At 39.9% G+C, this 13001-nt stretch overlaps 2 protein-coding genes across 2 annotated transcripts; one reads left to right on the top strand and one right to left on the bottom strand.

Annotated features, from left to right (window-relative positions):
* Positions 1 to 9342: 9342 nt before the first annotated feature.
* Positions 9343 to 11303, top strand: LOC135492915 (uncharacterized). Its single transcript, XM_064779640.1, has 5 exons — positions 9343 to 9476; positions 9855 to 10097; positions 10264 to 10435; positions 10592 to 10740; positions 10961 to 11303. Exons 2-5 carry the CDS (start codon positions 9884 to 9886, stop codon positions 11134 to 11136), a joined length of 711 nt encoding a protein of 236 aa, XP_064635710.1. The 5' UTR covers positions 9343 to 9476; positions 9855 to 9883; the 3' UTR covers positions 11137 to 11303.
* Positions 11304 to 11530: 227 nt separating this feature from the next.
* LOC135492593 (P2X purinoceptor 7-like) lies at positions 11531 to 12476 on the bottom strand. The gene is made up of 2 exons (XM_064779141.1): positions 12442 to 12476; positions 11531 to 11918 (listed from the first exon to the last, which is right to left on the bottom strand). Exons 1-2 carry the CDS (start codon positions 12474 to 12476, stop codon positions 11531 to 11533), a joined length of 423 nt encoding a protein of 140 aa, XP_064635211.1.
* Between the last annotated feature and the right edge of the window lie 525 nt (positions 12477 to 13001).

Raw genomic sequence — 13001 nt, 5'->3', positions numbered from 1 at the left:
CACTCATGCTAGTATAACCGCGGCAAAAGCACGAAAAGCAGCGACAAGACAGTGTCCAAACGCGAGGGAAATCGTCGCTAATTTGTAAAGTACGCCCTCTCGCGGAGAACGACTGACCCCGTCTTGGCCATTCCAATGTTAGTGCCCCAACACTCGGCGACGAAATGCTGCGACACTATTCGTCGCCAACATGCTTGATGGGTGGTGCCATCTGCACAAAGGATGATGAATTAAATAACTGATGTGACATTGGGTGATATGAATAAAGACTAGCAAATGCTTTTACTTCAATTTTGTACAGAAAGACCTGGTGTAACTGTACATGGAGTTTTAGATAAAAGCATTTGCTAGTCTTTATTCATATCACCCATTGTCGCTGAATTTGCAGGTGTCCACATCGAGGAGTAGATGATGTCACTACATGTACCAGGGTTTGTACTTTCATATACAGTGGACCTACTTTTTGTGGACACCTTTCTATTGAGGACAACCTCTTTAATAAGGACAGTAGTTTTTGGTTCAAAATTGGTTGTTTCCATTCAACTCGACTTCTCAGATTAGGACACCTCTCTGTTAAAACAGCACTTTTCAGTCCCTGGGGCATTTCTGGAAATTTCATGCTATAGAGCAATTGGTTCAGCTAAGTGACAAGAACAGTACTATAAGACGGTTTTAAAAAGTTGAAAATTATTTATTTAAATGACATATGAATGGTTCAGCAGTAATTGGCAGTGTGCATTATGTAATGAAATATGATTCAGATAATATAACATTTTTGTGACAAATAGTACAGATGATGGATAAATCGATACAGTGGATAGCTGTTAGAATATGCAATACATGCAATAGCATTTTTTTTTATTGAGATTTTGCGAGAACCAAGTGGTATTTTGACAAGATAATTGAAAGCCAATAACACTACAAGAACATGACTTCAATACATTGACATTGTAGTACCGGTACTTGGTATACTAAAAATATTCAAAGATGGGTATCTTGAGTTAAAGTACAAGATGTATGAATGAAGGAGGCACTCGGGTAAGAAATGGTGTCGCTAATAAAAGATTAGAATTAAGACATACCTCTGTATTTCATGTGGTGTACTGACAAATGGTGCAGTTTGTTAGCAATTTTGTACATAGTTGGTGTGTCATGTTTATTCATACAATCTTGCTATATAAAAGCGAGTGAGAGAGGCATTGTGACATTAGAGTGTTGTATATATCTATAGAATATGTGACCCGTCACAGCAAAACCAGGTACATGTCGCACAGAAGATGAGCCTAAATGACACCAGGAGATAATGGAAGAAATTGATGTGCTCATATTTTACAAAAGGCAGACAATAGATAAATGAAAAAACAGTCCGTCTCAACCTGCCAAGCTCAGAGCGACATGTGCCTGGTTTTGCTGTAACGGGTCACATATACAAAGTTTACATAAAACAAGATTTGCATGTTTATTTAGGAGGAGTACAAAAGTTGTATATAAAATGCCGACTTCATAATGATTTATAGGACACAAAATTTGACATGACATCATTTTATAAAATATGAATAATCTATAATGAGAATAGTTTTGTAGCACCAATGATTTGAAAATACTGAATTTATTTATTGCATGAATAGAACACAAAAAACAGGATGATTACATGATTGTCACATGCGTGAAATATATTGTCATGGATGGGCATTGGGAACAAAAAGAATTGCTGTTATCAGCTGCATTGGTAGCGATTGCTTTAGCTGATTTTCAGAAACTGACAGGAATGAGAATGTTGATATAGTGTTGAAAAAATATTTTTATAACATACATTGCATTCAAATAACACTAAGAAGTAGACGAGTACTAATTTCGCACACTTGAAAATATATGGACATTGACTGTCACTGGTAGTGGTAGTAGAGTAATTACATGCCATCAGCAGCACTAATTCAGACAGTTTTCGCTGTGCTTCAGTAACTGACTGGAATGACTAAGTTTGATTGTGCTGAAATGATACATAATAACGTACATTGCATAAACAAAATGATTACAAGATTTGTACTGTCTTGAAATATATGGACAGGGACAGTCACTGGAAGTTTGACATGCCATCAGTTGCACTGCTCCCGACAGTTTTCACTGTGCTAACTGTCGGGATTCGGGATAGACACCCTTATTTTAGCGGGATTCGAGACAAGCCGTGTTTTGCGTCACGATTCGGCTAAAATTGCGTATTGGGAAACGGGATAAGCCTTTTTTCCTAACGGGACGTCGAGACAGTTACCCCCCCCCCCCCTTCCCCGTTCCCACCCTCATGACATGTAGCATTGATTGTAGGCCTATTGTTACTCACAATCTATTTTTTTGTAATTGATAATGGTAGTATCAATGTGAAATATGCCACACGTTGGGAGCATGCAAGGCCTATAGTACAATACACCATCACAATCAAATAAGTATTTCAATAATACACTGTCAACGAGAGTGAATGTTCAACCATCAATCACGTGCATTGTAGTGTACATCACATTCGAATTTCAAAACTACCACTTATTTTTGCCGTGAAACTGACCTGAGTTATCGAAACACCGTCACCCCTTCGAACGGATTACGAAAAGAGGAAGAAGCAGGTCCGCATTTATCGAAATATTGCTAAATTAGCCTGGTACCACTGGCCACCGTCAGACGACGCTGTATTGACGGGACGGACCCGTCAATACAAAAGTCAAAATAGGTCAAACACAACAGCGTCGTCTGACGGTGGCCAGTGGTACCAGGCTATTGCTAAATATAATTGTCAAAATGTCGACCAAATTACCAATTAAATCACAATAAACTTATCAAATGTTCACTCATGCCTTTAGGTGAAAAAATACTGATTTTTCAATCATTCTCAATTTTACAAATCACCAATCACAAAAAGAAATAATGATGCAATTACCCAAAATAGATGAGATTTGACCACTGGTATAATTCCGCCATCTTGGATATCGGCATCGTCACCACCACTTCAAATTCTAAAGTCTTATTCAGGCCTAATATGTGTCACCTGCTGTGGTAAAATGGCTTGTTTTATCAATAAATAACAAAATATGATCTTTGTAAATAAAATCGGAGATCTTCTGGTGTGTTTTTATGTGAATTTATTACGAACTATCAATGCAGCGCAGGGCAGCCATCGTGTTCTCATGCGTAGTGGCGATGCGATAGCCATCCGCGGCACTGCTTTTCAAGATGGTGGCAATTGCCCAGTGCTAGAGGCGTTGTAAGGAAAATTGAGAGCAGGCCCCTAATGAATGAACTCTCAACGATATCGATATATTTTCGTAATTCCAGCACAACTGTTCAACAATGAACGTCCACCGACAATCCCACTTAACGAATATTAATATCAATTCATATCATGTATCTTAAAACGCTTTTATTTCATTTTGAAAAGAGTTATCGAGTGAACGATGACCTCCTACCGTACCCTCGAAATAAACAGCCAAAATGACCACAAAAACACCTTTTTAGAAAAAACAGCGATTTTTACGAAATAAATGTCATCAGAGACGAAACTAGACACTAATTTAGCTAGGTATGCACAGTAATAGTACCTGAAGTGATCGATTTCAAGGAGAAAATACACTGAAAACAACTTTTCAGGAACAGAAATAAGATCACATTGTGAATAACACTCAAAAACATTACACCGGGTCGCCACAGTTTGTTCCCGAGGGCAGGACTGGCGTATCGAGATCCGAGGACGGGTTTTAAGTATAGATTGTGACATACATACCGATCCAATCTTGACACTAGAGGCGCTGATGTCGTTCCTAAACAACGGCTCTAGCACTGCTAAATTGCCACCATCTTGAAAAGCAGTACCGCGCATGTGGAAATGTAAAGAATCTTTACAATTGCAAAGAGGCTATCGCATCACCACTACGCCCGAGAACACGATGGCTGCACTACGCTGCATTGATAGTTTGCAATAAATTCACGTAAAAACACACCAGAACATCTCGGGTTTTATTTACAAAGATCATATTTTGTTATTTATTTATAAAACAAGCCATTTTATGAAAGAAGGTGGCACTTACTAGGCCTGGATAAGACTTTGGAGTTTGAAGTGGTGGTGACGCAGTGTTGAAAACACCTGAATCTCAGGATGCCGATATCCAAGATGGCGGAATTTTACCAATTCCAGTGTCTGAAATTGAATTTTAATTTCGGCACTGTGCGAATTTGATACCGATCGCGATTTTAAAAATGAGCTTCACTATCTCAAAGTGTACATCTATTTTTTGTATTGGGGCTTCTTTTGTAATGTCTCATGTAACGTATTCCCACAGGAGAAAATCCATGCAGATGTACACAGTGTGAAAAATCATTTTTCTCACTGTAACAGCAGGCTCTTGCTGAATATATTTGCATTCACACAGGAGAAAAACCATTCCAATGCAAATATTGTGAGAAATCATTTTCAGAGAAGGCAACTTTATTGAAGCATGAACGTATTCACACAGGAGAAAAACCATTCCAATGCAGATATTGTGAGAAATCAATAGCGATAGGCGTGCCCCGAGCATTCGTGCTCTCATTAACTCCAGGAGAAATATAAGTGTATTGTATTTTCCGCTCATTTTCGTGGGCACCGGGAGCTCCTGCCGCCTGGTATTAGCAGAGAGTGAGTTCGGTATACATGTAGTTGGAGCCGATCATCGATGTAGGCTGATAGCAGCGGAATAAAGCACGGATCGGATAAGGAATAGTTTACATAATGTGTGTCCATATGTTAGTAAATTCGGTACGAAACTGAAAAATAAGATGCCACTCAGGATGTTACATTGCTTATATTTGACTCCTATCGGTAGAACTCTTGCGCCTATAAATAGACTATGTAGCAGGGTTTTACGGCCCACAACTTATTAGAATTTCTTTGATATATCGGGCCTCGGCGCCCCGTCATCTGGTAATCTTTATTGTAACTTCGTCATCTGGGGATCAAATATATGATAACTACAAACATCATGTAAACTCTACTGTGTTTTGTAATTATGTGCTATGTGTAAAAATCTGCTGAAAAGCCAAAGAAAAGTGTCAAGAAGACGAATAAGTGTCCTGCAAAAGCCAAGAAGGTCGTCAAACCAGCCAAGAAAGCCGCTTAACCAAAAGCAGCTAAGAAAAAAACCTTTCAAGAAGTAAACCGATTCTGGTTCATCCTGCCTACGTCAGTAGTCAGTGCAACGGTCCTTATGAGGACTACCCTACATCTTTCAAAAGATCAATCTTAAACCTCATTGAGCTTGTTAATCTTGCATCCTTCCAGAAGAAGCCCCCAAGACAAAAATTAGATGTATACTTGGTGATAACGAAGCCCCCTTTAAATCGTAAGCGGTATGTGTGTGGTGATGGAAAAGTCACAATCTATGCCTAAAAACCCGTTCTCGGCTCTCGATACGCCAGTCCTGCCCTCAGGAGCGAACTGTAGTGACCAGAAGTGGCGCACTAGATATATGATTATTCAGTAAATTTTTGCCGCTGTATGGCTAGCCTATCGAGATATGCTATACACATCACTCTTTCTATCGCACCCGGCCTTAAGCCGCGGTCGGGTGTGACTGTTTGAAATGTCCAAGAATGTAGTCAGTGTCCCAAGGACAAAGGACTCTAACATGCGCTTTAAAAGTTTTTCGAAGGTTTTGTAAGTCATTGGTCTGTGTAGTACATCTTTCATCCGTCCCCCTGCAAATCGGAAAGGACACTTTTCCAGGGGGCATTTCACCAGAACAAAGGATTTACTAACTTATAAAAGACTACATCACCAAGGACAATCGTGCCCCTTATATAAGCATTAAAAAACTCTCTCAAAACGCAATCCTCTACACCACACGCCAATTAATAAAGTTTTGAGATACATGGACCATTTATATATGGCCATGTAAATATTCTCCAGGATCCATGTTCCAGCCATTGTGTCTGTAGTTGTCCTGTATATTCTGTCCATCATTGTCTTTCGTTATGTAATGTTATGTTTGGTTCAATGTGCCACTATCTGAGACTCAACTGATAACTAATAACTTGTAAATATCACCTGTACTAACTGAACTTGTCAACGTTAACTTGTTATCTACTGCATCATTTCCTTATTTTCGACATGTACTATCGTGAAGATACCTGAAGACAGTGTAAACTGAAAAGGGTCAGACAAATAAATACTGTTACGTTACGTACGTTTTGTAAGTCATGGTCTGTGTAGAACGATAGTTGCTTTTACACGAGGACGGTTTTAGCCCTCCTCACCTCGAGCCACTTGAAGCCGGATCACCTGTAACTGCAGGCTTTGCGCTATCTACACGGAGACGGATCAAGTCGCCGACTCAAGTTCAGTTCAGGCCACTTAAACCACTCACCCGTCGCTTGGTGGCGCATGTGACTCTTTTTTCGGTGGAGGTTTGAAAGTTGCGTTTTGGTACGTTTTGGTACTGAACACTCGGCTGAGACAAGACCACAATTGATTTTTTAAGCCTTTTAGCAGTTAAATTGTCAATGTTTGACCGCGACGCATCAAAGAACGCGTGGTGTTGTGAATCTGAAATTTAGATTATGTTATTCCGGACAGTCGGGCAAGTAAATGGTGAAAAATAAAATGGTGATTGACCACGGAAATTTTTTTTTAATCGACAAATTAGACAGACTTTGATATTTCCACTCTTTTCAGCCAACTGGCAGAAAAAACTCAAAACACGCCCCCTATTACCAAATTAGCAAAATTCGAAATTAATTTTTTCATCAAATAATTTCTTTACATCTGTAGACTTGCCACAACAAATATTTTTTCAATACCTCTCCAAATATGTACTTGAGAGTAAAAAACATGCACTCGTCTAATAGATAGGCCTGGACCCTCCAACCTATGAATATTCATTAGTGGTCTTGTCTCAATGAAGGTACATTTCAGGGGTTAACATTTTGAGATTTTTTCTCAAACTAATGTACATGACATCCCACAACTCTCCAACAAAGGAAAGTCATATCTGGACATTTTTGGAGAAATGAGAGACATTTCAAAGAGTGGTACAACTGTGCCAAAGCGACGAAAGAGGACAAAATCGACAAAAAGTCATGATTTTGCACCCAACAGCACCAAATTCAAAGACCTGCCCTGGCCAGAATAAGCAAGCTATGGAGCTGAAACTTTAGGATGTGATTTAGGAATATCTTTGCTACTTAGGGAACAACTTTCAGAATCAAGGCCTAAGTAGTTTCAAAGAAATTACAAAATGAATGGCAACACAACAAGACTTGTAAAAATGAAACCGAACTTAGACCGGGGTTAGGTTGACTCTTATTTGGGTCAAATTAAGTTTTTTTCTCATTATTTTAGCTTGTTTTGACCTTAAATCATCAGCAATACAATATTCTAAATGAATTAGAGTGATTTGAGCACATTCAAATTTTTCACTATGTTGACCCAAAATGTAGTGTAAATAGAGACAAGACCACAATTGATTTTTTAAGCCTTTTAGCAGTTAAATTGTCAATGTTTGACCGCGACGCATCAAAGAACGCGTGGTGTTGTGAATCTGAAATTTAGATTATGTTATTCCGGACAGTCGGGCAAGTAAATGGTGAAAAATAAAATGGTGATTGACCACGGAAATTTTTTTTTAATCGACAAATTAGACAGACTTTGATATTTCCACTCTTTTCAGCCAACTGGCAGAAAAAACTCAAAACACGCCCCCTATTACCAAATTAGCAAAATTCGAAATTAATTTTTTCATCAAATAATTTCTTTACATCTGTAGACTTGCCACAACAAATATTTTTTCAATACCTCTCCAAATATGTACTTGAGAGTAAAAAACATGCACTCGTCTAATAGATAGGCCTGGACCCTCCAACCTATGAATATTCATTAGTGGTCTTGTCTCAATGAAGGTACATTTCAGGGGTTAACATTTTGAGATTTTTTCTCAAACTAATGTACATGACATCCCACAACTCTCCAACAAAGGAAAGTCATATCTGGACATTTTTGGAGAAATGAGAGACATTTCAAAGAGTGGTACAACTGTGCCAAAGCGACGAAAGAGGACAAAATCGACAAAAAGTCATGATTTTGCACCCAACAGCACCAAATTCAAAGACCTGCCCTGGCCAGAATAAGCAAGCTATGGAGCTGAAACTTTAGGATGTGATTTAGGAATATCTTTGCTACTTAGGGAACAACTTTCAGAATCAAGGCCTAAGTAGTTTCAAAGAAATTACAAAATGAATGGCAACACAACAAGACTTGTAAAAATGAAACCGAACTTAGACCGGGGTTAGGTTGACTCTTATTTGGGTCAAATTAAGTTTTTTTCTCATTATTTTAGCTTGTTTTGACCTTAAATCATCAGCAATACAATATTCTAAATGAATTAGAGTGATTTGAGCACATTCAAATTTTTCACTATGTTGACCCAAAATGTAGTGTAAATAGAGACAAGACCACAATTGATTTTTTAAGCCTTTTAGCAGTTAAATTGTCAATGTTTGACCGCGACGCATCAAAGAACGCGTGGTGTTGTGAATCTGAAATTTAGATTATGTTATTCCGGACAGTCGGGCAAGTAAATGGTGAAAAATAAAATGGTGATTGACCACGGAAATTTTTTTTTAATCGACAAATTAGACAGACTTTGATATTTCCACTCTTTTCAGCCAACTGGCAGAAAAAACTCAAAACACGCCCCCTATTACCAAATTAGCAAAATTCGAAATTAATTTTTTCATCAAATAATTTCTTTACATCTGTAGACTTGCCACAACAAATATTTTTTCAATACCTCTCCAAATATGTACTTGAGAGTAAAAAACATGCACTCGTCTAATAGATAGGCCTGGACCCTCCAACCTATGAATATTCATTAGTGGTCTTGTCTCGGCTAACTTCTGCTCCACGAGTAGCCATTGCGAGTAAATAATCAATGTATTAGACACAAAATCGAGATCAATCAAACAAAGCTATAAACTGACACTAGGCCTTTCTACACGAGGACAGTTGGAACCGGTGTAATGTTTTTGAGTGTTTCCCCTCATTGTTTGGGAACGCTCAAAAATAGATTGACAAGTTTTTCTGTGTATCCCCCCTATTGAAAAGTCGTGGTCTCTCTAGCTGCCTATTGTTTGGAAACACTGACACATGGGGAACAACCACAGATGTTACACCGGCTTCGAGCCAGCTCGAGGCGGGTCAGGATAATTTTTACCGTGTAGAACGAAATCAGAACCGTCTCCAAGTGACCTGACCCGAGGCGCGTTAGCACTGCAGTCTCGAGTCACTTGAGGCGGGTTGGAGCTGGAGGGTCTGTCCCGATGTGTCGATGAAGTGAAAGCATACGCCCCACATGTTAAGATAGAATTAACAACTGATGGCCACAAATCAGTGGAGAAGTGGTTGAGAGAGGAACAATCGGACACCATAAGGCATTATTTTGATGTGTGGCATGTTGCTAAAGGTGAGTACCACTATCAGTGCTGTGATTTGCACACACTGCCTTTTTGTCTCAACAAATATAATCTTGTTTCTCATTTCCCAATTCCGTCGGTTCTCATGTTAACTCTTTTGGATGTGGCATTAAGAAATGATCAACAAGATTCCAGTCGTCAACCTTTACTTTCAGGTAACTTCGATTAACTTATGAATTTTATAGTATACAGTGCGTGCGGAAAAAAACTACCCACAGAAAAATGATGAAGTATTTGGGGTTTTTTTTCCGGACGCACTATAGAAGTTATCTCTATCGCAAAATTGTGTCTAGTTCATTTAGTTAAACCATACGACACTCCTGTCTGTCATCTAGGAAAGTTCACATTATACAATACTATACTTCCAGGACTGAGGAAAAGACTCAAGCCCATAACCATGAACAGGCGGTTTCAGCTGGTCAACAAATGGCTGAAAAGTATTATCAATCACTTGTACTGGTGTGCCATGACCAGCAATAACGACCAATCATTGATCTTGGCCAAGTGGAGATCAATAGTGAACCATATAGCCGGCGTCCACACGCACGAAGAAAACGAACTGTTCCCCAAGTGTATCCACAGTCGTATTCGAAGGCAGTGGTTTAAGAAAGGTGAGTATGTGCATGCCCTTACCCTTTACCCCAATAATGGTTGCTGTATTCATGGAATTAAGCTAGAAATTGTGTTTCCAAACTTATTTGTGTATGAAAACACTGTTTGAATTGTTCAATCAATCGGAAGTTACTTTGGTACTCCTCTACGGTTTTTGTCTTCTAGGAACAGAAGAATACGACAAGGTGTGTGCTCTGCTTCTCAACAAGAACCTTCTACATTCAATCTCAAAGCTCAGCTCGGATGGCCAGACATCTGGTTTGGAGGGATACCATAGCAGCCTTCTACACTTCGCCCCAAAGATGTACCATTTCGGATACAATGGGATGAAAAGCAGGTACGATGATAATTGTATCAACGCTGTTCATTACAGCATGACGACATAACACCAAAACTTCACCATGCTGGTGAAGGAAGGCACATTTTGAATGATCATGAGCTGTAGAATATCCATTTCCATAGAGTTAAATTAGTTTACTGTGTTTATTTCCAGGCTAGAGATTGCTGCGTTGCATTTCAATGAGAATGCTGGGAGGAAGCAGCACCAGAATAAGGATGGCCAACTTCGGTTTTCTGTTCGTCATCCAAAGAACCGATATGGAAATCATATTGTGACGTCAAGATCAGGGGCACCGACATTTGGCAAGTAGTTTCAGTTCAGTCAATATACATGTATTTTGTTAAATGACAAGATAATTCATGGGTGCCACTGCGCCCGACTATGTCATGCGAACATAATATTGAAACATGCCCTTTACTGTGTAGTACATGATCTTCTTTTGCATGGTTAATGCATGGAGAAACAGAAGTGGTAAAAAAGGATTACCAGTATATCTATATTCATAATCGTCTTTTATTTCAGGTTATGTTGATAAGTTTGAGGAGGAAGTCAAGAGGCTGGTTTTGACTGGGCATGACTACACGATTGACAAGGGAGACACTCCTGCACCTCTTTGTTCACGGTTTGAAAGGCCACCCAAAGAAGAAGCCATCAAGATGCAGCAAAATGCCCATGCACAACGCTTCAAGAAAAATTAACAGGACATTAAACTGTTAATGTGGTCAGTCTTCCACCTATCATCCTGCGCATTGGATGTTGTTCGCTGCTCCATATTAATCAACATAAAGCGGCAGCCTCATAATTTTTGGAAATATTATCCAGCTACTTTTTCCGCTCCGACTGTGTAGAAGGGAGGGGTTGAGCTATGGACTTCTTGGACGAAGTCTTGTGTTTCTAATGTATCATAGCATCATTTTGGGGTGGGGTGGGTTGAGAGGGGAAGGGGGTGTAGTCAGATGAAACCATTTTTTATACCTGGATTCATTGTAAGTGAATAAATAAAGTGTTTCTAAGAAATGTTAGCATAATACTATGTATTCTTTCTTTTATATTAATTCTGCATGGTAATTCACAAATTTTACAATCCTGCCATTACTGTCCATCAACAAATCCCTGATAATAGGCATCTTCCTCCAGTCCAGGAGCAGGGAACACAGCACGAATGTTACAAACAACACAGGAAGGGATCACGACCCGAATGTCTTTCCCGAGGTAACCGTAGGTCCACCTGACAACTTGCCTGTAGGCAACATGTCGCAACTTTTTAAAGAGTGGCCCATCGTAGGCTTGCTTGCCATACTGCTGTCGATACTGCAACCAGGCAATTTCTAAAACTGTCCTATTCAGGCAGGCGTTGGCAAAGTCTTCATGGCGTGTGAAACACTCCAGCCCCTCCATCTTCTCTCCGAACTCTGCGACCTGCCGACAACAAACACACTCGCCCCTTGTAGGTAGAACTTGGCAGGAGCCACAGGTGCACCTGAAAAGAGAGTAATTAAGTGAAAATAACAGGGCCTGCTACATTCCAAGTAGGCCTATGGCATGCACATCGCGATGTACATGATGCAGGCCTACATACATGGGCATGGCCTACCGGCCTAGGCCAGTTTCGTCCCATCGAGTCAAAATTGTCTGTAGGCCTGAAGCAGAGCAGCCTATCGTGACTTCGTAAGGTAGGCTGGGCCATAGCCCTAAGGCATAGGCATAGGCATGATATCGACACATTGGATAGGGTTTCAAACTCACCAGTTTTCCACGTGACACTCCGCTCCTGCGATGACTGGGTGAAGGAGACTGGTGAAAGGTCTAAACACGACAACAGTAGACTACAGTGTACTCTCATACTGAACTAATCGAACTAGACTATTAAATCGAACTGCTGGACTTTGTCAGGCCAAAAAATCTATTGAGATTGATGCACGATCATTGCTTTGGATGTCAGGGTGTGTCTCAAAGAAAACATTGGAAAGTGTCTTGGCTGAGAACTCGGACCGATTTGTCACCTCCCAAAACCCTTACGGAAGTCCCACAGCGTCATCCGCGAACCAATTTTAAATCAACTAGGCCAGCGTCATGAAATTTCGCAGCGATCAAACACACCGGTAAAGATCAGTGTAGGAAAGATAAAGACGCTAACTTCATACTACCGTCTTACCATACATATATACATATATACGTAGATGCAAAAAATCGGCTTCAAAAACTATCTATAGTTCATTGTTGAAACTTGGCTAGCTACCGAATTCTTTCATCTTTGAACAACTAGCTACCGGGTGTCCCAGAAAAATTGCAACACTCCTGGTTTTTGATTGGCCTTAATAATAGACTAGAGGAACCAGAAGTATTAAGGTAGCAGGAAGGGGTCGGCGTTTGTGGTTTCTGAGTGTGAGGGGGTATTGTGGTGTCTGTTGATTGTGCTTTAAGAGAGACTAGGCATGATGCGATATGCACCATTCTGCTCTGGGAAAACTCAATGTGGAAGTATACTCATTAGCATAATCTATTCTTAGCTCCAGCTCGAGGTAATCTTGCGCAGTGTCTCTTCGGCCCAGATACATTGTGT

Source organism: Lineus longissimus, chromosome 8 (genome assembly GCF_910592395.1).
Source record: "Lineus longissimus chromosome 8, tnLinLong1.2, whole genome shotgun sequence".
NCBI classification, from domain to species: domain Eukaryota; kingdom Metazoa; phylum Nemertea; class Pilidiophora; order Heteronemertea; family Lineidae; genus Lineus; species Lineus longissimus.
The sequence above is the reverse complement of the archived record's forward strand: the minus strand, read 5'-3'. Positions and strand labels throughout refer to the sequence as shown.

Excerpts from the sequence above, each read along its gene's own strand:
- LOC135492915 (XM_064779640.1), top strand. The coding sequence starts at position 9,884 with ATGAACAGGCGGTTTCAGCTGGTCAACAAATGGCTGAAAAGTATTATC. Across the intron at positions 10,436-10,591 it reads TACAATGGGATGAAAAGCAG|GCTAGAGATTGCTGCGTTGC; the intron begins GTACGATGATAA and ends GTTTATTTCCAG. Across the intron at positions 10,741-10,960 it reads ATCAGGGGCACCGACATTTG|GTTATGTTGATAAGTTTGAG; the intron begins GCAAGTAGTTTC and ends CTTTTATTTCAG.
- LOC135492593 (XM_064779141.1), bottom strand. The coding sequence starts at position 12,476 with ATGACGCTGTGGGACTTCCGTAAGGGTTTTGGGAG. Across the intron at positions 11,919-12,441 it reads TTCCGTAAGGGTTTTGGGAG|GTGCACCTGTGGCTCCTGCC; the intron begins GTGACAAATCGG and ends CTCTCTTTTCAG.